The sequence below is a fragment of the Capsella rubella genome, unplaced genomic scaffold (genome assembly GCF_000375325.1).
Source record: "Capsella rubella cultivar Monte Gargano unplaced genomic scaffold, Caprub1_0 scaffold_2, whole genome shotgun sequence".
NCBI lineage: Eukaryota > Viridiplantae > Streptophyta > Magnoliopsida > Brassicales > Brassicaceae > Capsella > Capsella rubella.
The window spans coordinates 7,418,514-7,443,452 of NW_006238922.1; the positions used below are offsets into that span (position 1 = coordinate 7,418,514).

At 33.8% G+C, this 24,939-nt stretch overlaps 6 protein-coding genes across 6 annotated transcripts; 2 read left to right on the forward strand and 4 right to left on the reverse strand.

Moving 5' to 3' along the window:
* Nucleotides 1-2,148: 2,148 nt before the first annotated feature.
* Nucleotides 2,149-3,285, reverse strand: LOC111832087 (probable F-box protein At1g65740). The gene has a single exon (XM_023788410.1). The coding sequence runs from the start codon at nt 3,283-3,285 to the stop codon at nt 2,149-2,151; it is 1,137 nt and encodes a 378-aa protein (XP_023644178.1).
* A 1,365-nt stretch (nt 3,286-4,650) lies between these two features.
* Nucleotides 4,651-5,745, reverse strand: LOC111832091 (putative F-box protein At1g65770). Its single transcript, XM_023788421.1, has one exon. It carries the CDS (start codon nt 5,743-5,745, stop codon nt 4,651-4,653), a length of 1,095 nt encoding a protein of 364 aa, XP_023644189.1.
* A 2,536-nt stretch (nt 5,746-8,281) lies between these two features.
* On the reverse strand, nt 8,282-9,355 carry LOC111832189 (putative F-box protein At1g65770). The gene has a single exon (XM_023788568.1). The coding sequence runs from the start codon at nt 9,353-9,355 to the stop codon at nt 8,282-8,284; it is 1,074 nt and encodes a 357-aa protein (XP_023644336.1).
* Nucleotides 9,356-10,552: 1,197 nt separating this feature from the next.
* LOC17894423 lies at nt 10,553-14,901 on the reverse strand. The gene is made up of 10 exons (XM_023788182.1): nt 14,810-14,901; nt 14,362-14,488; nt 13,694-14,242; nt 12,429-13,616; nt 12,027-12,357; nt 11,661-11,922; nt 11,398-11,584; nt 10,965-11,323; nt 10,749-10,892; nt 10,553-10,667 (listed from the first exon to the last, which is right to left on the reverse strand). Exons 2-10 carry the CDS (start codon nt 14,455-14,457, stop codon nt 10,565-10,567), a joined length of 3,219 nt encoding a protein of 1,072 aa, XP_023643950.1. The 5' UTR covers nt 14,458-14,488; nt 14,810-14,901; the 3' UTR covers nt 10,553-10,564.
* A 2,783-nt stretch (nt 14,902-17,684) lies between these two features.
* Nucleotides 17,685-18,789, forward strand: LOC111832158. The gene is made up of 5 exons (XM_023788497.1): nt 17,685-17,909; nt 17,996-18,168; nt 18,256-18,271; nt 18,361-18,485; nt 18,632-18,789. Exons 1-5 carry the CDS (start codon nt 17,764-17,766, stop codon nt 18,787-18,789), a joined length of 618 nt encoding a protein of 205 aa, XP_023644265.1. The 5' UTR covers nt 17,685-17,763.
* A 1,387-nt stretch (nt 18,790-20,176) lies between these two features.
* Nucleotides 20,177-23,932, forward strand: LOC17896050 (receptor-like serine/threonine-protein kinase SD1-7). Its single transcript, XM_023788015.1, has 7 exons — nt 20,177-21,466; nt 22,131-22,265; nt 22,367-22,557; nt 22,646-22,856; nt 22,948-23,185; nt 23,268-23,418; nt 23,511-23,932. The coding sequence occupies exons 1-7, from the start codon at nt 20,206-20,208 to the stop codon at nt 23,838-23,840; spliced, it is 2,517 nt and encodes an 838-aa protein (XP_023643783.1). The 5' UTR covers nt 20,177-20,205; the 3' UTR covers nt 23,841-23,932.
* The last annotated feature ends 1,007 nt before the right edge of the window (nt 23,933-24,939 follow it).

The window sequence follows — 24,939 nt, forward strand, 5'->3', positions numbered from 1 at the left end:
CAAATGCAGAAAATTATGTACGATGCATGCCAATGGTTAACTTAGAAAATATGGTACAATACTTTTAACAAAAGAATTAAACTATGCTTTCTAATCTGGATAAGTTCTTCAAATTGCAAATAATAGTAAGGAAACAAAAATTTAATTAAAATTAACTTGACATCACAAGACAATATTACATGATTATAACATCCACCAAGAGACATGAAAAACTTGACCAATGATAATAGAAAAGACGAAGATTATTTGGACAAGATAATTCAAGACACACATGCATTGTCATGTAAACATCGACAGCAACTTCACTTGGCATCGTCTTCACTCTTCAGCACCACCAACAACCTTGTTGCTCTCTCCTTTAGAGGTCCTCCCCCCCCCCCACCCCAAGTCTTCTTCATCAACATTAGATGGTTCCATGTTTATGTCAATTTCAGAGACCATTTTGGATAACGAGTCTCACCAGAGACCCCCGACCTATATTAATAATAGACAGTTGTAGTTTCCATTACATCATAACTATTCATGGCCCACCCATCATATGGAATATTGGAAGCCCTTAGGGCCGCATCACTTAGAGATGTCTCGTCGACACTTATAGGATCAACTCCATCTCAACCCTGAATGACATAATTTTCTTACCAGTATATGATAGCAATTTATCAATCTTGGTTAGGGAAAGATCAGCAAGTTTACGAGAGTTTGAACATGAGATTACCCATCTGCACCTCTTCTCAAACTTTTTGATATTGACTGGATCTTCCTTCCTCGAGATCAAACACCACAAGACAAGCTCTCACATCGTAATTAATCGTGAGCTGTTTTGTTGATAAGTCCGGCCAGCCTCGTCTTAATGTTGGCTCTCCTTGCTCTTTGGTTGGCCCAGTTCAAGGTTAGTCTTTTTCTCCCCACTTTTTATGTTTTTTGTTCTCCTTTATTTTGTAAGTGTATATAAAAGAGAATCATGGTGATCTTATATATATGAAACTATATCCACATGTTTAAAGTCAAATAATGTCATAATGTTGAATGGATTTTTTGGCAACTTTGTAAAACAAAAATTAGTGTTTTTAACCGTGGATACCGCGTTTTGATATTGTATCTAATTGTTCTTTGTTTCCTCCTCTACGTTATTAATTGCCATATTTCATGTAGCTTTTCTATTATTTGTTTACAATATACCTCAATTGTATTTTAAGTAGCATCATCATTCATCAATTGTATTTTTTCTTTCATCATTCATAAGTTCCAAGTGGTATGTTTTAATGGATTAATGAAATAACTGAATGACAATTAGCGGAACGAACTGATCATGCTTAAGATTTTCTAAAATAAATATAAAACGCTAAAATGGTCGTTTTAGTAGATTAATAATGTATTTATAGGTATTTATTTTTTAACTCGCTATATATCATAATCACTTTCAAAATATATTTCGAATGGTAAAATATAGCAAAATCATGTTTTCAAAATGTGAAAATGTGAATGCATTGAATTAGGGATTTTATATAACTTTGGTATGAGTTTAACAATTTTTTGGGATTTAGGTTAATTTTTAGGATATTTCAAAGATTTATTAGATTTCTTTAAAACCTTATCACTAAGAGATCGTTTTGGAGTCTTATGTGTGATAACGTAGTTTTTTGTTCTCCATACATTCAAGCAAATATGAATCTCAGCTAGATGGGTAATAATATTATCTTATTTACAATATGATATATCCAGGTGGTTATGTTTCTTTCTTGTTGTCATAATCTGATCAATGGCTTAAAAACTCATGAGATCATTTATTTTTTTCCATCTTCAATTGAAGTATTTATCGTAATATCGTAACATCTTCAATCAGATACATCTGGCTCTGCATTTTTCTACATCATCTTTTGTATATCTTGTATGGTTTAAATCTAGACGTTTTATAGCTTCAGGAGAACGTTCATTAGTTCTCGTTACTAATGAACTCGCTTAGAGAAGTAATGTGCTCGTCAATCATTTGATGGCATCTTAAACTATCGCAATGCTTCAAGATGATAACGAAAGAATAAACATATTTAAGTTGTACCTAGCTACAATATAATAGTAAGCTTTTTTAATATAGATGATTGGTACTTTTAATTATTAAGAAATTAGCTTTGACCTCCACCTAAACAAGATTCAGAGAAAGCTAGGAGAAAACATTTGGAAAGAACTCTTCGATGACTTTGATGTGATAATACTTCCATTACCATTGTCTAGCTTAAAGAGCTTGATCTGTCTTTGCTCGGTAAAGTAAATAGAGTTTTTGAGACATCCGTAAAACTCATGTGCCAAAACCGAGAAACAAGTATCGCTAGTCATCAAAAACGCCTTGTCTCCCAAGGTCTTAACCTCAATCCATTTTCCTAATTCCTCATCCATCTTGTAAACTTTGAAACCGACCGTTCTGGAATAGTAAAATGTTGTTGTACCAGCTGCTTTTCTCTTCCGGGGATTCTCATTCGGGAGTCGCTCGACAACATAAAGTTCTCTACTACATTCCACAAATCTCATATCTCCCCAACAACCATTAGTGATTGTTTCATCGAGTGAAGTAGTTCCATACCTAGAGAGTTCAAGATCAGAACTAATACACCAAACAATGCCATGTGAGTCCAAAACGCAAGTTACCCCTTTGTGAACTATAATGTCGGAAAAGTGACGAGTACCCATTTGTAAAAGTTTCCTCAAGACATTTCCATCCCAGTAGTGGATATATCCATCCCAACCGATTCCAAGAACTCCATGATGATAATCTTCTGCAACCTTGACATTGACAAGAACACTTCTTTCGAATCTGGGAGCCGTTACTCTTGTCTTAGATTGGTAAACCACAACATAGGCTTCTCGAATCTCGGAGACAGTGAACTCCAAAAGATCGAGGCTCTTGGAAGAACAGCGTAATGGACCACGCGAAAGAGTGTCAAGGAGATAGAATCTCCCGGAGTTGATGATGTCCAAGTCGGATTTGATAATCCAACCCTTGCTTGTGGAGGAGGAAAGAGTGACTCGGAAGAAGGCGTTATGCAAGAGGAACGAACCGGAGTTAAACTTGTAGACCACGTCTTCTGGTAGGGTTTCGCTAGGGGCAATAGGATTAAGTTGGATTAGAGAGCCCCGTCTCGGGAAAGGATTGTTCTTGTCCACACCATAAAGAGAGGAGCGACGCCAAGATGTACAAATACTACGGAAACGTTGGAGTTCAACAATAGAGAACAATCTAACGGTGATCAAGTTGAGGAGCTCCTCAGGTAAGTTAGACCAATTTGCTACCATTTCTCACAAATCTATTTGTTTGGCTACTTTTGTTGAGTGTTTTGTATTGTTGTGAGTCACATGTAAATATATATATATTAGGTTTGTACTTTCAAGTAAAACCTAATAAGATTTCAAATCTCATTTAGGCTCCAAATAGTTGTGTTTTTTAACTTTAAAAGAAAAAATAAAATTTTTAAAAACAAAGTTTCCCTCGTATCCAGAAATTAAAAAATATTTACATTGAATCTAACTGCATAATATTATTCTTAAATTGCTAACTAATATTATTTCAATTTTCTATTAAGATTTGACTCTTAAACTTGTGATATTTGCCACTTTTGGTTCCGGTGAATATTTTATATCCTTAATAAGTCTATACATGCTTCCTTTGAAAACTATTGGTCATAAGTTACGATATGTTTCTCAACTTGAAATGAATACATTTTGTAACAAAAGAGTGAGATACATTGATTATCATCTAAGATACATTGACCATCGTCCAATAAGATACATTGAATTCAACTACAGTAAAAGTTCTATAACCTAATAACATATAGACAATTAAATTCTGTTAATTTTGATAGAAAAATTTATTAATTGATAGAGAGATTTCTCTAAACTGTTAATAATTTTAAAAGAGATATTTGTAAAAATATGATTTAATTGTAATAATTAATATTTTTGTAGAGAAACTACAACGTAAGCCATATATATCATATGTTTTAAAGTGAAAACAAAACATTTTCGTTATAATTAAAATATTAGAAAATAATTCTAATAAAAATTAAATTAAATTTAAGAAAAATAACTTCACAAATGTCATATTTCAGTACATATATTTTACATAATTATTTTATTGAATTGTGTCATTTTTTTTCTTGTTCGGAAAATTTCATTAATTTATGAAAATTATTAATGTATTGAGTTATAGAGGTTTTATTGTACTTTTTCTATTCATCTTTTTGTAAATTCTATTTGTAATAAGTTGTCTTAACTTTTATGTTGGTGTTTCAATATGTGAACTATCCATTTGGATATAACAATAACAACAATTTGGTGTAGGATGTGTATGAGATGGGTCTGCATGTTTACATAATCAGAGTAGAAAGCTAAACAATATTACAACCAAACTTACCTACACGAGCCTTTGACGATATTGATGAGTGATTGAAAGTAAAATGTCAAGAAAGAAAATACCCAAAATATTAAGATTTGTTTTTTTTTGGTTAAAGAAAAATACGTAGGATTCAGCAAAATTAGGCAGTTCAACAAAAAAAAAAAACAGATTCATATGTAGGTTGGACAATCATATAGAAAATGTAGAGATTTTTATTAGACGATTGATACACTTAATATGTATGAAGGAAGTAGCTTTGACATGATTTAGAGAAAGCTAGGAACAAACATTTGAAAACAACTCTGAGAAGGTTGGGACATTGTTGTGATGCTACCATTCTCTAGCTTAAACACCTTCATCTGATCTTCCTCGGCATCTTTGAAGTAAATAGAGTTTTGGAGACATCCATAATACTCACAAGCCAAAACTGAGAAACACGTATCGGTAGCAATCACAAATGCATTTTCACCCAAGGACTCCACCTCAATCATTTTTCCTAATTCCTCCTCAAACTTATAAATCTTGAAACCGACCGTTTCCACAGAAACAAAATTTGCATTACCTTTTCTCTTTCGAAAAATCTCTCCAAAGAGGCGGTCCACAATGTAAAGCTCTCCACCGCACTCCACAAAACTCCTCTCTCCGGAACATCCATTTGTGATGTTATCACCAAGTGGAGGTCCATACCTGTAGATTTTAAGTTTAGAACTAACCCACAAAACAGTGCCTGTTGAATCCAATGCATAAGTTAGCCCTTTGTGAACTATAACGTCAGAGAACCGATAAGCAAATTGTTTAACTTTCCATTGACTTCTTTTCCAGTACTTAATATTCCCGTTGCTGCAGATTCCAAGAACCCGCTGATCTCCTCTCTTGTCTTTAACAAGAATTACTCTTTTGAATCTATCACTTGTTTTTCTTCTTGTGTCCCAGTCAAGAACCTGGTAGGCTTCTCGAATCTCTGATATAGTGAACTCCAAAAGATCGAGTCTCTCACACAAATGTCGCATTGCAAGGCCCGATAGCGGATCGATGAGCCGAAATTTCCCGGAGTTGATGTCCACATCAGATTTGATAAGCCAGCCCTGGCTCGAGGAGGAGGAGAGAGTGACGCAAAAAAAGGCGGCACGTGAGAGAAATGCGTTGAAAGGGGAGTTGACAGGGCACCACTGTGTGGGAAAGATTCCTCGGAGTTGATTGAGGAAGATGAGAGGGCGGTTTGGGAAAAGATCGTTGTTGCCCAGAACGGAGGAGCGCCAAGATGTGCATATGCTTCGGAAACGTTTGAGTTCTACAACAGAAAACAATCGAATAGCAATCAAGAACAGGAGCTCCTCCGGTAAGGTAGACCAATCAGCCATTTCTCTATTGTGTTTGTTTCGTTAATTTGGTTGTTTGCAAGCCAATTAATATATTAGGAGCCTTTGATAAAATTCCAAGTTGCTGGAAAATATTAGCAAATAGGTTTTATTCATTTCTTACTCCATTGGATTTTTTACTATTAATGTTTTGTCACATTTGGTATGGAATATTTTGTATGACTTGACTAGATGTTTTTTTTCTCTTTCGAAAGCAGAAAATTAATAGTTTTCTGATACTAAAATTGACTTGATTTACATAACTGAATGATGAAATAACTGAATGAAAATTAACGAACTGATAATGCTTAAGATTTTCTAAAATAAATATAAAACGCTAAAATGGTCGTTTTAGTAGATTAATAATGTGTTTCTAGGTATGTATTTTTTAACTCGCTATATAGCATAATCACTTTCAAAATATATATCGAATGGTAAAATATACAAAATCATGTTTTCAAAATGTGAAAATGTGAATCCATTGAATTAGGGATTTTATATAACTTTGGTATGAGTTTGAATTTTTTTGGGATTTAGGTTAACTTTTAGGATATTTCAAAGATTTTTTAGATTTTTTTAAAACCTTATCACTAAGAGAGTTTTGGAGTCTTATGTGTGATAATGTAGCTTTTTATTCTACATACATTCAAGCAAATATGAGTCCAGCTAGATGGGTAATAGTATTATCTTATTATTCATGGTGAAAATCCTATCTACAATATGATATATCGAGGTGGTTATGTTTTTTTCTTGTTGTCATAATCTGATCAATGCTTAAAAACACATGAGATCATTTATAGTTTTTCCATCTTCAGTTGAAGAATTTATCGTAAACATATAATAACGCTAAAATGGGTACAGGAACTAGAAAAGGGTACAGAAAACAGGAAAATAAAAATTTAAGAAGTGAACCTAGAGTGAGAAGTGAATAGAAAAAGGGAAAACCTTAAAGAAACAAAAAAAAAGAGGGGAAAAACCTTTAAAATGTAGAAAAATGTAAAACGATGAAAATATGCATATCATAAGAGTGTCAAGATTGAAATGAAATCAATGCATATATCAAAACTTTGATGTGATTTTCCTCCACACATCTAAGGACGTCCCCATAGAGTCCCTATAGAGTTCTCGTTTCCAAAAGGTACCTGATACATGGATTGATATTAACCAAATAGAAGTACTTGTGCAGTTGTGCTTCATATGATTGTTATGTCTTATGTATAACAAGCTTTGTCTATACCAAAATGAAGAGAAAGGAAAGGTTTTTTTTTTTTTAATCAACATGATTATAAAGAAAGTAGATTTGACCTAAAGAAGATTTAAAAAAAAAAGTAGGAACAAACATTTGGAAACAACCCTGATAAGACTCAGACATTGTCTTGATACTACTTCCATTACCATTGTCAAGCTTGAACACCTTGATCTGTCTTTGGTCAGTGAAGTAAATAGAATTCTGGAGACATCCGTAATACTCACCCACGTGTGATAACATAGCTTTTTGTTCTCCATACATTCAAGCAAATATGAGTCAAGCTAGATGGGTAATAATATAATCTTATTATTCATGGTGAAAATCCTATCTAAAATATGATATATTCAGGCAGGCCCGGCTCAACAAGGGTGGGCAGAGGGGCAGTGGCCCATGGGCCCGATTACTTTTTAAAAAAAAATCTAAGATTTAATGGCCCATTGTTGTTGTAAAATAGTAAAATATATGTGGGACCAAAATTATATTGGATCCATATAATATGATCCATTTTTGTTTTTTCTTTCATGAAAGAGCCTATTTATATATAAAAAATATCTTTAAAACATGTTTTATGGGCGCAAAAAAATTGAATCTCTTTAGTATAAATTAGATAAAAGACCAAAAAACTAATTTTGCCCATGGGCATGCCAAATTGTTGAGCCGGGGCAGTATCTAGGTGGTTATGTTTCTTTCTTGTTATCATAATCTGATCAATGGCTTAAAAACTCATGAGATCGTTTATTTTTTTCCATCTTCAATTGAAGAATTTATCGTAAACATATAGTAGCACTAAAATGGGTACGGGAACTAGAAAAGGGTATAGAAAACGGATAAAATTTAAATTTATAGATATGGGTACTGCATGGATGCCTCAATAAAAATATAAGAAGCAAACCTAGAGTGAGAAGTGAATAGAAAAAGGGAAAACCTTAAAGAAACAAAAAAAAAGAGGGGAAAAACCTTTAAATGTAGAAAAATGTAAAAGAATGAAAATATGCATATCATAAGAGTGTCAAGAATGAAATGAAATCGATGCATATATTAAAAATTGGATGTTATTTTCCTCCACACATCTAAGGACGTCCCCATAGAGTCCCTATAGAGTTCTCGTTTCCAAAAGGTACTAGATACATGGATTGATGGTAACCATATAGAAGTACTTGTGCTTCATATGATTGTTATGTCTTATGTACTACAAGCTTTTTCTATACCAAAATGAAGAGAAAGGAAGGTTTTTTTATTTTTATTTTATTTAGATGATTATAAAGAAAGTAGATTTGACCAAAAGAAGATTTAAAGAAAAGTAGGAACAAACATTTGGAAACAGCTCTGAGAATACTCAGACATTGTCTCAATACTACTTCCATTACCATTGTCTAGCTTGAACACCTTGATCTGTCTTTGCTCGGTGAAGTAAATAGAATCCTGGAGACATCCGTAATACTCACAAGCCAAAACCGAGAAACAAGTATCGCTAGCCATCACAAATGCATTGTCGCCCAAGGATTCGACCTCAACCATTTTTCCTAAATCCTCCTCAAACTTATAAACCTTGAAACCGACGGTTTCCACAGACACAAAATTTGCATTAGCTTTTCTCTTTCGAGAAATCTCTCCAAAAAGGCGGTCCACAATGTAAAGCTCTCCACAACACTCCACAAATCTCCTCTCTCCCGAACATCCATTTGTGATATTATCACCAAGGGGAGGTCCATATCTATAGAATTTAAGTTTGGAACTAATCCACAAAACAATTCCTGTTGAATCCAATGCGTAAGTTAGCCCTTTGTGAACTATAACATCAGAGAACCGATAAGCTAATTTTTTAACTTTCCAGTATCTTCTTCTTCTTTTCCAGTACTTAATCTTCCCATCCCAAGGGATTCCAAGAACCCGCTGATTTCCTCTCTTGTCTTTCACAAGAATCACTCTTTTGAATCTATCCCTAGTTTCTCTTCTCGTGCCCCAGTAGAGAACCTGGTAGGCTTCTCGAATCTCGGATATAGTGAACTCCAAAAGATCAAGACTATCGCACAAAGGTCGCATTGCAAGGCCAGATAACGGGTCGAGGAGACGTAGTTTCCCGGAGTCTACATCAACCTCAGTTTTGATCAGCCAGCCCTGTCTCGAGGAGGAAGAGAGAGTGACTCGGTAAAAGACAGAACGTGAAAGAAACTCCATGTTGTGGTGAAGGTTCTTCTTCCTAGAAGGTTTGAAGTGGATGATGGGGCGTCTCGGGAAAGGTTTGTAAACAGAAGAGCGCCAAGAACTGCATATACTACGGAAACGTTTGAGTTCCACGACTGAGAACAAACGGACAGCGATAGAGTTGAGGAGGTCTTGTGGTAAGGTAGACCAATCTGCCATTGTTCTTGTCTTCTCTTTGTGTTTTGTTACAGTTTCGTTTGGTTTATAAGAGATATTGTGAACGTTTGAAATTCGTAAGGAACCTAAGTAAGATTACGAATCCCAACAATTAAGAATTGAAATGGTTGTGTTTAAAGGAATAATATATTAACATACATTGAAACTAATAAATGCAAAATATTACTGCTATAAACTAATATGAATAAGTACAATGCATTCGTATTATATTAACGCTCTTGTCCATATACTGAATATTTGTAATCGTAAATTTCTATTTTTTTAGTATATATCAATGCATGTATATTCGATTTTATATCATTAATGGCTTCCATGTTTCTTTTTTTTATTTGAAATTTGGAGAATTGAATCAGTTATAAGGCAAATGGTTGTTTTCTTTTTCTCATTTTAATTAAAGAAATAAAAAAAATATAAACATAATTCATTTATTTCCCTTACTGAAAATGAATAAATTGGTACTTATAGAATGCATTGTTTTAAATTCCAGAAAAAAAATTTTATTCAACCAATTCTTGGGTGTACCTCTCTTATTTAACCAATCAAAATACGAGTTTGAATAACACTTTTTCACGTTTGGATACGAGTTTCCTTAATTCAGAATATTCATTACGTTTTCATTTTTCGTAAAATGATCAAAATTCTTATAAAAGTTGGCATCCTTATTTATTTACTATATATATTATAAAAAAATAATAATAAGAGAAAAATTGATATAGCTATGATCGTAATGACATTTGACAAATATATATATATAGCGTAATTATATAACATACATAGTAGATACATGCACTAAAGAAGTCTCTGTGAATCTATTTACTACTATTTTAATTGAGTAATACAAGAAAAGTTTTATAGTCTTTCATTAAAAAAATTGTCTCTACGATAGATGTTTTACCAAAAGACAAATGCATGAATCCTTTAACAAAAAAGTCAAAAACACTCATAGGAATGGTGCTGCTAATTCCCATGTTCCTTCAAGTCTTGTTTGGTTTCTAAAGTGTTAGAGAAACTTAAGAATACAGTAATCTCAAACTGATACAGAACTTGCCACTTTCTAGAGTAAGTCTCTGTTGGGACGACCTTAAAGCAGTACATAATGGAAACATATTTTCGAATTTACAACCAAAAAGAACATGTACATATGAACCTATTAAACGTATTTGACAAAACACACTAGTGCAGATTCTGTCCTTATAGAGAAAGTTTGGAGGCAAAGAGATCTCCTAGTTGATCTACTGCAATATCCTCCTTTTCCTTTTCGATTTCCAAAGGTTCCACAGAGTCACTACATGCCCTATTTGTGATTTTTTGCAGACAAAAAGAATCGATGAGAGTTTGATCTTGCTCAATGTGCTGAAACAAGTGTTAAACTTACTTGGATGGTACTGAAGAGAACATTTCTCCCACAAGGTTGAGTGATCCAAATGTCTCCATAACATCGCTTGAACAATCCACCGAGCTATTTTCAGGTTTACCATTTGTAGACTCAACAGACCATCTCAAGGGTACGACTATTTCCCTGCATCAATGTAAGAAATCAGATAAACAATGCTTTTGCCTGTTACTATAAGTAAGATGTTATGTCACTCACCCTCTGATACATCTGGCTCTGCATTTTTCTACTTCGTCTTTTGTATATCTTGTATGGTTTAAATCTAGACGTTTTATAGCTTCAGGAGCATCAAATGATGACACAACATCCCAAATCTTAAGAACTTGAACATAATGAAAATCTTCTTTAAGTATGTCTACACCCCAAATGAGCCTTAGACTGTCGTCGATCTTGCTTTGTTTTAAAAGATGAGAGGAAGAAACCAGTTTGTCTGTCTCTGCCTCTTCTTCATTAAGCCAACCTTGTGATATCCTTTCTAAGAAATTCTTTATCTTCCTGTAAATCTCTGAGTTCTTAATTTCTCTCACAGATTTCTTGAACTCGACGCTGAAGCAAAGCTGTTTCACATGCGTGTAAAGACAAGTCTCAAAGAAATGGAATAAACCAAAAGAACACAAATGAAAGTCACTACCTTCCATTTTGAATTGTTCAGTGGCCTATCAAGCTGGTTAAACTCGATGTTCGCAGCCTGAGCTAATGACTCGTCTTCTCCAGCACTATGAAAACAGCCACGTTCCTTTGCGTCTTTTATAAGATTCCTCCACACAGACTTGCTATTCATCAAAGTTGCTTCATTTCCAAGTATCCATAAGCAGAACCTATAGAAAACACAAATAATAATTGAAAGACACATTTATTTGCAATAACCAAAGAAATGAGAGATGCCTTAATTACCTTGCTCGAGTGAGTAATACATTTGCTCTTCGGCGGTCAGCAAGGAATCCAACCCTTCCCACACCGTTGGACCTAACTGTTGAAACTATTATGATATCCTCTTCGCCACCTTGAAACGCATCCACAGTCCGGACCCTCACAGAGAAGAATCCTCCTGCATCACCTTTACATGTTTCCTGAATCTTTTCTTCAATTGCAAATACTTGAGCCTTATAAGGGGAAATAACACCAACGTTTATGCGTGTTTTTGTTTTCTCTGAAACTGCATTTAGCAAACAAAAATGTCTGCTTCATTGTACTAGAACCAAAGATAGAGACAAACTTTCTCTTAGACTTCTTTACAACCCGTATAAAATCAAAGATCACCTTGGAGAAGGTTGGCTAGTATAGCCATGACCACAGCAACTTCAACATTGTTTTTCAGACTACGTCCTTCTCCATCCCCATATTCTTCTCGTCCATGTGCTATGTTGATAAAAGAGTAAGGTCCATACATTTCTCCAGGAAGATATTGCTTCGTGTAGTTTCTTTGCCTGACCGCTGGAGCATCTAGAATCTTCATTCCGTAGAACTCTTTGTTTGGGAAGATACTTATCAAGCGATGCATCCTATACTGGATGTTTAGCATGTATTTCTTATGTCCAATAACAGCCAATCTTTCGAAGAGACTTCTCCCATATGCTGCCTCTAAAGAAATCTATATAGTTTTAAATAAAAGTTAGTTAAGGAGAGAGCGAAGTGACTTTGCGAGGACACAGAGTCGCATACCTTGCTTTCAACCATTGCAGGAAGTTGCCTCTCATCCCCAATTAAAATTAAATGTCGGATTCCTGGAAGTTGCAGAGGAATGGCTGATTCACATTCTTTTAACTGAGCAGCTTCATCGATCACAAGAAGCTGTATTGGTGTTCCGGTATATAACCTCGCAGAGCATGATGCTGTAGAAAAAAGCAGGCAAGCGTTCCCCAAGCATAGCTCTTTAATAAGATGTCTATCACTTACAGCTGGAAGTGGGAAAATCTCAGGGATTGACCTTAACAGCTTTAGATAATCATCCTCTAGTGTCACATGTTGTCTGTTGAGTCTATCACTTTCTTCTCCATTAGCAATAAGAACCGATTTTAGTCCTTCACCAGTTACTCCATCTGGTGTAGCTGAAATTCTAGCATCTCTGAGAAGGTCAATAGCTTCATACATATGTGTTGCAGCTTGAGATGACAGCAATGCAGTAGGCAAATGTGTACATAAAGTTGAGAAAAGAAGGTCCAGATCTTTCCTAAGTTCACTGAATCTCTTTGGTAGGTAGTCTTGAAATGATTGAGGAGGTTTATGTTTCTCCTGAAAGTCAGAAACTTGTTCCACTATGTTTTTATTTTGCTCATGTCCTTTGCGTTTGAAGATTGAACCAGTGTCGTTTTTGTTAAACCGTGCCAGACTTTCCAAGTATTGATTATACTGTCCTTTCGGATCCTCAAGTAAATGTATCATGGAATCAATAGTAGCTTTCCACCCGTGAAAAGGCATAAAACATGGGTAAAGCTTATCAACACGTTCATCAAGGAAGATGTTAACAAGATCTTTCCTATCTTTAATCTTCATCCTCTCATCATTCCCAAACAAAACAACATCTCCAAGACCGTAGTTACCAATCTTCAATGATCCAGAGACTAGTTTCAGAACTCTTGACGCCACTTCAAGAACAGAAACATTCGTTGGACCACATGTCAAGGTTCTACATTTTGCATTCAGAAGTGTGAACAACAACACACTTGTTGTCTTCGTCTTCCCTGTCCCTGGTGGTCCCCAAATCAGTTTGATGGTATTCGCATGGCAACATCGTCTAACGTCCAAACAACTCAGTATGGCATCTTCCTGTGAAGGATTCAGTTTCAAAAACTGACGAGGAGCAAGACCATCACTTCCTTTTAGTAGACAGGGAATGCAAAATCCTTCATCCTACACAACCAGAAGCCAAAATAAATTAAATGATTACAACATCAAAAGCTGTTAAAGAATTTATTAATATTGTTTACCTCACTGTTTCTTTGAAGGACTCTTGAGATAAGATTCAAGTTTGCACCTTCTACACCAGGATGCAGTGCGTTCCAGATACGGATATTAGTAGTTAAATTGACCAGATGAATACCGAAAAGGCTTCCTTTCTTCCCATTCTTTTTCCTCCGGCCTTCCTCAACAAAAAGGGGTTTTGAAGCCAAAATAGTGACATCATTAGGCCTGTCTGGATCTGCCTTACACACTAGAGCAACTATATAAGGTTCACTTGAAATATCGAAGCCATCAACATGATTTGGCCTTTGATCTGTCAGCGCGATGAGATCTCTAGGCATCAACTGCGTACTGGCCTCATCATTACTCATTCCACTCAAACGAACTTTATAGAACAAGTCATTAGGAAGCTTAAACTCTGCTGTTTGCATAATGTAGCTTATCTCAACCACAGGTGCTTGCCATAACTTCCTCATACTCGACAACAAAGCAGCATGTGTTTCTTCGATAAGTGGAGGAATAAAGGACTTGAAGTAGTCTCCAGTTGATTCAAACTCCATAGGAATCTTCCCAACCTGTTGTAACCAATCAAATACACAAAATTACTATGTAGAAAGATACCATATTAAGGAAGCTTCTGTTTACTACGAAATAAACAAGAACACAAGAGAATAAAGAAAACATAAAACAGAACCTGTCCTTTGTAAAGATCCACATTGAGTACTTCTTCAAGAGACCACGAAAGCACAAGATCAACCAAATCTCTTCCTTCAATACGCATTCTCGGCATTTATAACACAGTTACCAAACTCAATTTCTCACTGTCCAAGATCAAAAACAAAAGGGTAGCTTTAAAAACCAAAACTTTGTTACGCTAAACCCTCAAAGGTTCGAACTTTACAACAGAGTGATTCTTTGGGTCAACACCGAAGTTAAAGGAACGATTTTTATGAGAACCATGAACCATTGAAAGGTAAAGTAAGGTTTATTCCGAATTGTTCTTTATGGGGAAACCGTACGTCTTAGGCTTTTTGCGATTCGGATTGAAAAAATTGAAAAACCCTAAAGTCTACATTGGCTTAAACATTACAACGTACGGCGATGAAATTTGAAGATGATGTGGTAAAATTTGAAGGGCTTACTTTGATGATTTCGAGTTGTTGTCACAGTTGATTACTCGGAGACGAAGGGTTTGGTTTTGGGAGACAGGAACAGAGGTTTCTAGAAGAAGGACATTGACGAGTAAAGGAATTGGAGGGAAAGGAGACGAAGAAGTGATTTACTTGCTCTAGTCTAAAGTTTCTAACTTGGTTACTTTTGGGGCTTTCTTGTAATTGTTTTGGTTTAGTTACTGGTCTTGTTTGTGTAAATTACTTTTCAATTTCAACCGGTTTATATGGTTTAGCTAAAACAAAATTGGATATCTAAACCGAAAGAGATTGCAATATTGGGTTAAAGTTTTGGTTTTTATTGAGGTTACTGGGTTTAAAATTTAGCTATAAATGAAGGCCCATCAAGCCCAAGAAAAGTTAAGTGGATGATGTGGTATTAGTGCAAAATAATTTAGTCATGAACGTTTGGTTCTTCAGTTTGGTTTTTTCATTTTTGGTTAATTGCTAACGAAATTTAGTATTTGTTCAGGTATTTAAATTTTAGTTTCAGTTTAGTTTCAGTTTTGGATATTTTCGATTTGGTTCCGATTACCTAAAAATTAGGATAGAATTTAAATATATATATTCGTTTAAGTTTTGCCAAATAATGTATAACTAAAAATTTCAGAGATTTTAATTATTTAAAGCATTTTGCTTAATTCGGTCTAAAAATATCAAAGTTTATATTTTCTAATTTTGATAATTGGTTATTCAATCGATTTTCGATTCGATTTTGGTGTTTTAGATACTAAATTTAATATCCATCTGAATTTTTTGTCGGTTTCAGTTCAGTTTCGATATTTTTTTTTTTGGTTCGGTTCTTGAATGGTTGACAGAAAATACCAAGTTGAAAAAGTTGAATGTTCATTCAACTAATTTTTTACCATTTGAGATGAAAGAGTTGGAAAAAAAAAGATTCAGTCCATTCAACTTAAAAACTGAAAAAATATACAAATCTCTATATTAGTAAAAGAGGAGTACATCTAATATTTCCGGGTCGGATTTTTTAAAAAACATAACCCGAAATCTAAATGATGGATCCTCACAGGGGTGGACCCACAGCCAAGGTGGTGGGGGCAGCTGTCACCAGCAAAAAAAAAAAAAAAAAATATTAAAAAATTATTAAATATTATTAGAAAACAAAATCTGTCCCCACAAAAAAAACTACTTTTTATCCTTTTTCTTGGAAAACCCATAATCCATGTACCAAAAAAAATATATTAATATATAAATTAAAGACTTACTAATCTAGACTTAATTTTTTGTTATTTTCTACTTCTTTAGTCCTTTGGTTTCTTTGTGTGATAACAAATCAACAACTATCAATTTGTGAGTTTATTTTCCTGCTTTTTTACAATCGTTTCTATTATATAAGCATTATTTTTTAGTTAGTTAATTTTATTTAACCAGTTCAAGCTTATAACTATGTTTCCTAGAAAACATTATATAGGTTTTTATGTTATACATGACTATATTAGTTTTTGCAGTGATAATTGTTTATATGTTTATTCTATGGTTAAGCTTTTATGGAAGTTTGTTACATAATTCAAAAAAATAGAAAATTAATAAATTTTAAAATATAATTCTATAAATTCAAAATTTTCTAAATTTTTAATTAATAACATGTTTTTTTGTTTTTAATTATTTGAATCTGTCACAAATGAAAATGTGGTAAAAAGTTTCAATTGTTAAATGATTGTCTGAGTGGTTTTGTAAGATGTTTTAAAGTTTTTACATGACAATTTTATGTCTTTTATAATTTAGTATTTGATAGTTTTTTACTATATTTTTGCCCCCATTGAACAAATTTTCTAGATCCGCCCCTGGATCCTCATCGAAATGGGTTAACAAACGGATTCGGTTTTTGCCTACTCCCACATTAATCGCAGTTTAATTGTTTATTTGTTTAAAAACGAGATTTTAAAAAACCTTGGCAATCAAGATATTCGGATCATATTTGGGAATTATCTAAATTAGTATATATCAATAAATATTAATAACTAGCTAAGATTTCAATCGTATGTGCGTATATTACGAAATCACAACAAGAAATCTCCAATACCGAACAAAATTTGGTATTAACTATTGGGATAGTTATGACTTATATATACTTATATGTGTTTCTCAAAAAATAGTTATACACCTCCACTACTAAAACCATATGTGTTTTTCAAAAAATGATCTTCACATTTGAAACTAAGTGATAATAATATTAACTATTGGGATAGTTATGACTTATATATACTAATGCAAAATATCTTTTAAGAAATCATCGTTTCCTTCTTCTCCTTTTACTATTATAAACAAAGAAAACTCAACTACACACTATCACTATCCTTCTACACACCAACTACTTATTTGGATAAATATATATATATATATATATATTTACTCATCATTATATATATATTAATAATGTTAGCAAAATACAAGTTTACCTATTTTTAATAAATTATTATTATATTATATTATATTAAAAAAATAATCCGATGACATTCCCCCGCGCTGTAGCGCGGATCCGAACCTAGTTACAAGTAAAAAGTGTTCAAATGTAGTTAAATGATATTCAACTCAAAATTTTCCATCTTCAAATTTTCAATCCATTCGAATTTAAAGAACCATTCGTAGGTTATTTTACCCACGCCTAGTGCAAATGTAGCAAAAATTCGAAAATAATAATAACAAATAAAATAGTAAAATCGAAAATTAGACGATGAGAGTGAACTTTTTGTGCATGCTTAGACAGATGTCACGCACGACTCTTCGTTTTCCAATGACGTCGCTTTGGTCTTTAAAGAGAGATTGCTTCACCTTCCTTCTTCACACACTCAAAACATTTCAACTTCTCTATTTCTCTTAACATATCAACAATCTTCAAGCTCTCTAGAGTTGCATGCAACATATATAGTGTTGGATAAAGTAAGGTCGTACGTAGTTGTGTTGAAATGGGAACATGCGCAGCAGATTCTACAATTGTGGAGATATGGAGAGAGCAGCCTCCTTCTTCTTATTCTCTCAAAATCAACAAACCCTCGAAGCTTAACAGCGACAAATACAAAACCCGTCGTTTCTTGTCCGGTGGATACAACTGGTACGTGATCTTTTGTTACATCCTTTATCAAATATACAATTATTATTATGGTTTCTTAACTTAAAATTATTATTGTTCTTTTGTAGGAGATTGGTTATATACCCAAAAGGAAACGAAAAAGACAAAGGAAATGGATTTGTTTCATTGTATGTGGAGCTTGATGACACAAGCCTTATGTCGAAACCACCAAGTGAGGTTTTTGCATATCTTGTGTTCTTTGTCTATAACAAGAAAGCAAACAAGTACTTTACTATTCAAGGTTCGTCCACGCATATATAACATTATATCACCGTCTATTTCTCTGTATTATGTATATATACGTATTAATCAGTACAAACATCTCTAGATGTGGAAGTAAAGCGGTATAGATCAATAAAACTTTATTTAAAGTATGTTTTTGTTCTCTAAGGGTATTCAAGTTGTCTACCAAGTGCTTCTCTACATCAGACAGCAAATGGATCTCCTTTAATTTTCATCTAGCAGAAAATGAAAAGTTAAAGTCGGATGAGAGGATTTACACTCGTGGTGTTCTCCGAGTTCTTGACCCGTATGGATCCAATCACGCCACAAAGAAATGTATGTGAATCTAATGCATTTTATTTTATTGATTGGTTAATATAAGGCTAAACCAATGATAAAAATCTTACTGTGAGCTCATGAAGCTATCTTTAGGATTCACATAACATGCATGCTTATGAATGTTCTTGTTTTTTATGTTATAGTTGTTTGTTGGCACGATGAATCAAACTCAAGCACAGGCCAAGGTTTGCTTGTGTCAATGGCTAAGCTTCGGGAGGCTTATTTGGATAAGGAAGACACTTTGAGAGTAGAGATTGAATTTGAAGTTGTTTCTTCAACTAGTTATTCTTCCATTATCTAAGCTGTGTCCTAAACATTGTTGTAAAAGCTCTCATGGGATTCTCTGTTTTTTCTAATTTCTTTTTTGCGGTCAAAACCCTATTTATGAGTTTTACAATGTTTGCAAGCTATCTCACATTTTGTGACCATTATCCATGTACTTAGAGGTATCTGCATTACAAGAAAACATAGGAAAATTTGACCAAAATTTCTGACTAAATACATGGCCAGAAACTTTACAACTATCTTCCCACAAAGTTTTGATTAATTTCCTAAGAAAATAATAGTTGTCGAAAATTAGTCGGAAAATATATAAATTTACAACGATTACTATATAGTCGGAAATTTGTTGGAACATCCTCTGATGAATTTCTTTCTGTCAAAATTTATTATAACGTCCTAATTTTTAGAAACTTCTTTTGTTCGAAACAATTTGTTGAAACATTCTTGGTTATGAATTGTTAACCAATATACTGGTCGGAAATTATTATAAGTGTTTCTTTAACATATTTTCTCAAAGCCTTTAATGTGAAGAAACAAAAGCAACTGTCCACACCATTTGGCGAGAGAGAAATGAGCGCATACATGGAGAAACACCAAAACCTGCAGGCCACTTATTCCAATGGATTGATAGACAAGTCTGAAATCATCTCACAAGCACTCAACAGATGGGAGATAGACGTTACGAGCAAAGTTTACAAATCTGGTTTCACTCTAGGCTTTGAGGCTTTTCTAAAAGTCTTTTCAACAATTTTCTAGTTATCTAATTCTCAAAACTATATTGCACTAATTGTACAAACGATATTTTTTTCTTTGAATATAATTTAACATTAAATTCAAAAAAAAATGAAAAAACAAAAGCAACACTCTTTATATAAATTACACTACATTCATACTCTAATAACATGAATCTTAAAGATCTCGTCAAATAAGTAAGTGAAAAAGTCCATATTCATTTTGATTATATAAAAAAAAAAAACCTTCAATTTTACGTTAATTTGGTTGGCTAACTTAAAATGGGTTTTATTTGTCTAACCTAGTGAAATCGTTGAATTTTCTTTTTGGTATTTTGTTTTCATGATTTGATTTAGATTGTGAAGGAATCAGAAACAAACAAACAGAGGGTTGACGAAATAAATTTTTGGAGTAAACGAAGAAAGATCAGTTTACTTAGAAAATTACAAAAATACATTGATCAATAATTCTGAATCAAACGACTTCTTGAAGTAAACGAAGAAAGATCAACTCAAATGCCAACAAGAGGACGAAACAAAATAAAGACGAAAATGAAATATTATCAACAATAATATTAGATTTAAACAACGTTCACATATTTAACACAATACAAGAAATATTATCAAATATATATAAGAATGTTCAAAAAATTTCCTCAAGAAAGAAAAATTAAACAAAACACAAGAAAGTGTCGTAGAGAGAAATGAGAAGTGTATCAAACTACACTTTCATCTTAGTTCTGTTTCTTGATTTCTATGTTTCAGCAAACACTTTGTCTACCAAAGAGTCTATTACTATCTTAAGCAACAAAACTATCATATCTCCTACTCAAATCTTCGAGCTCGGTTTCTTCAATCCCGCATCGAGTTCGCGTTGGTACCTCGGTGTTTGGTACAAGATAATCCCTAAAAGAACCTACGTATGGGTTGCGAACAGAGACAGTCCTCTTTATGGTTCTAACGGAACTCTCAAACTATCCGACAATAACCTCGTCCTTGTCGATCAATCCGATACACCTGTTTGGTCGACGAATCTTACCGGAGGGAACGTGAGACCACCAGTGGTCGCAGAGCTTCTTGATAATGGTAACTTCGTGCTTAAAGACTCCAATGATAGAGTTATGTGGCAGAGTTTTGATTTTCCTACAGATACTTTATTACCGGAGATGAAACTTGGATGGGATCGCGAAACCGGATTCAACAGAATCTTGAGATCTTGGAAAACCGAAGATGATCCATCAAGCGGCGATTTCTCGACTAAACTCGAAAATAGAGACTTCCCTGAGTTTTACGTATGCAGCAAGGAAGCCATAATGTACCGGAGCGGTCCATGGAACGGAATCCGGTTTAGCAGCGTACCGGGGACGAAACAAGTTGATTACATGGTTTACAACTTCACAGGAAGTAAAGATGAAGTCACTTACTCATACAGAATCAACAAAACTAACATGTACTCGATGTTAAGCCTAAGCTCCGCGGGGTTATTACAAAGATTGACTTGGTTTGAGACAACACAAAGCTGGAAACAACTATGGTACTCACCAAAGGACCTATGTGATAGCTACAAAGAGTGTGGGAATTTTGGTTATTGCGATTCCAACACGTTACCAAATTGTAATTGTATCAAAGGGTTTAAGCCAAAGAATGAGGAAGCTTGGGATTTAAGAGATGGTTCTGGTGGTTGCATTAGGAAGACGAGGCTAAGCTGTGACGGTAGAGATGGTTTTGCGCGGTTGAAGAGGATAAAACTGCCGGATACTAATGTAACAATTGTGGATAGAGGAGTTGGGTTGGAAGTATGTAAAGAGAGGTGCCTTAAAGATTGTAATTGCACGGCGTTCGCTAATGCCGATATTCGTGATGGCGGTTCGGGTTGTGTGATTTGGAACGGAGAGATTTTGGATATGAGGAATTTTGCTAAGGGTGGTCAGGATCTTTACGTTAGACTAGCCGCTGCTGATCTTGGTTAGTTCTTTCTTTCTCCTTTGCATTTTTTTTATGAATAATCAAAAAGGTTCTGGACCGAAACCCATACATCCCCTCAGATCCGAGACCAGAGCATATTATATGGTCTCGTCCCAAACGCTACTTGAACCGGCGATCTCTAAGCTTTAGTCAAAAATCTTTACCAATTGAACTATTATCACTTGATTCCTTTGCATTTTTCAAATTAAAGAATTATTTTTTTGTCTTTTTCTTTTTGTTGACTAAGAGGTTCTAAGTCATTTTGGACCGACCCAAAGTCAACCTTTAGATATTCCAATTTAAAGAATCCATACCCAAAGTCAACATTTTGATATTCCAATTTAAAGAATCCATACCGTAATTGTTTTCTTTATGATAAAGAAGAGTAAACCTTTGTAAAATGATGAATTTATTGTACGTTATTTCACAAAAAAAAAAACTTTATATGACAAAAGATTAGTATGGTTTTAGCTATAGATCATAAAACCAAAATACCAAAAATAAACTATGTTTAGTCTATGTTTAATTATTTTTGTCTGATTTTGTATCATATTTTGTTACAACAAAGTTTACTTTGAAGGCTTTTTTTTTTTTTGGACAACATGATGTAGTAATTCAAACACCTATTGATAAATCAAAAATATATGTCTTCTTATTATTGCAGTGAACAAGCGAGCCAGAAATGAAAAAATCATAGGTTCGAGTATTGGAGTGAGCATTTTGCTTCTTCTAAGTTTTATTATCTTCTATTTTTGGAAAAAGAAGCAGAAGCGATCAATAGCAATTCACACACCTATTGGTAAACCAATATTCAATAGTTTTCATTTCCTTTATTTTTGTCTCTTAATTTTAAACTTCTAATATCCAAATTTTCTATTGGTGTGTGTCTAAATGAAACAGTTGATCAAGTGAGAAGCCAGGATTCATTAATGAATGAAGTGGTAGCATCAAGCAGGAGATACACATCAAGAGAAAACAAAATAGAAGATCTAGAGCTCCCATTGATGGAGTTTAAAGCTATTGCCAAGGCAACAAACAATTTTTCCAACACCAACAAGCTTGGACAAGGTGGTTTCGGTATTGTTTACAAGGTAAAAGTGATTTAAAACTTATTGAAATCTATATTATAACTGCAAAAGGTTCCATTGTATAATATATAGATCAAATGTGTGGTAATAGGGAACGTTACTTGATGGAAAAGAAATCGCGGTGAAAAGACTATCGACAATGTCTTCTCAAGGAACCGATGAGTTCATGAACGAGGTTAGGCTAATTGCAAAGCTTCAGCATATAAACCTTGTCCGGCTTCTTGGTTGTTGCGTTGATAAGGGAGAGAAGATGTTGATCTATGAGTACTTGGAGAATCTAAGCCTTGATTCTCATCTCTTTGGTTAGTGAATGACTCAACAAATGGTTATGTTTTAACAATTGAACATTTTTGGTAATAAGCTAACACGTTCTTGGTTGTGGTCGATTCGTAGACCAAACTCGACGCTCTAACTTAGAATGGCAGAAGAGATTTGATATTGTCAATGGAATTGCTAGAGGACTTCTATATCTTCATCAAGATTCACGGTGTAGGATCATCCATAGAGACTTGAAAGCAAGTAACGTATTGCTTGATAAAAATATGACTCCGAAGATCTCGGATTTCGGGATGGCTAGGATCTTTGGACGGGAAGAGACAGAAGCTAATACGAGGAAGGTGGTTGGAACATAGTAAGCAGCCATTTTCCAAAAAAAAACATATACCTTTTTATCTCATATCCAAACTTATGAGTTTATTCTTTGTTATGTGTAGCGGCTACATGTCTCCAGAATATGCAATGGATGGGATATTCTCAATGAAGTCAGATGTTTTTAGCTTTGGTGTCTTGCTTCTGGAGATTATATGTGGCAAGAGAAATAAAGGATTCTACAACTCAAACCGCGATCTTAATCTCCTCGGTTTTGTACGTCAAGAACCTCTCGAATTCAATATATATCGATTAGCACTCATAATCTGATCATAACAATAAAGAAAGATTACATTCTTGATGCATAGGTGTGGAGGCATTGGAAAGAAGGTAAAGGGTTAGAGATTGTAGATCCAATCAATATAGATTCTTCATCATCATCTACATCCCGGACACATGAAATTTTAAGATGTATACAAATTGGTCTCTTGTGTGTTCAAGAACGTGCCGAAGACAGACCAGTGATGTCGACAGTAATGGTAATGCTTGGAAGTGAAACTACGGCTATTCCTCAGCCTAAACGCCCCGGTTTTTGCGTCGGGAGAAGTCCTCTTGAGGGTGATTCTTCGTCAAGTACACAACGCGACGATGAATGTACATTTAACCAAATCACTCTATCAGTCATTGACGCTCGGTAATTTGTATCTTACCGAGCCAATCTGTTTGGATGCATATTATTTTTCTATGTAAGTTTCAAAATAAAATGTTTTCTATCTAAAGATTTTCTATGCTTGGCTCTTCTACGTATAGGCTTGAAGCTTTATCTTGTTGTAGGTCTAATCAAAGACAATTCTCAACAGATCTACCAAATTTTTGCATTCTCACAAATCTTTATCTTCTACTACGCACCATTTCTCGTAACTGAACTTATCTCCTATTAGAACACCATTACACAGTTCCTTGAGTTGCAAGGCAGCCTATAATTCACATTCTTTAAGTTGGCAGAAGCATTTAAATTCATTGGAAAAAGTTTCTATGAATCCTTACAAAACCTCACAAATCTTACAAGCAATGAAATCATGTGACTTCTAAATTTCTTCTGCCCCTACAAAGTAGAAATTTATAACTCATACTTTTTTTTTATGTATTATATTAATCTAACTGTTTTTTTTTTTCATTTATGTACAACACTTTTGGATAGCTAAGACCAACGTTATCAGCAAGATCTTAGGCCAACATTATAGGCAGCTTCTTAGATATATCTTAGACAATTTAACATTTAAATTAAATGCAAAAACCGGGTTTATTAGAAAGATAGTATCTTCTGCAAGATACAAAACAAAGCCTAAGATATGCATATGTGGCAATTTATGAGATTTAATAGTAAATTAATTCTAAGATCAAAATCTAAGATGTTATCGATAATGTTGCTCTTAGAATTATTTGTGATTTAATTAAATCAAAAATACATCAAAATGACTAAGAAGCTATCTTATTTAATATCGAGATAGTGTGTTAAGAAGCTTACACGTGGCAATATTTTTTGGGTAGTAGGATATATATATATATATATATATTTTTTTTTTTTCGTAGGATAAATATATAAGGGAGAAAAAAACAATTTCCTTAATTTTTCCCTTCTTTCTTTCCTTAATTTTTCCCTTCTTTCTTTCCTTAATTTTATCTTATGTATGTTTTAAATTTTAAATTTTGCAATAATTATAAAGTTTTTCTCAAATTATAAATTTAAATTTAATTTAAATTTTAAATAATTTCTTTTCCTAAGATACCCCAACT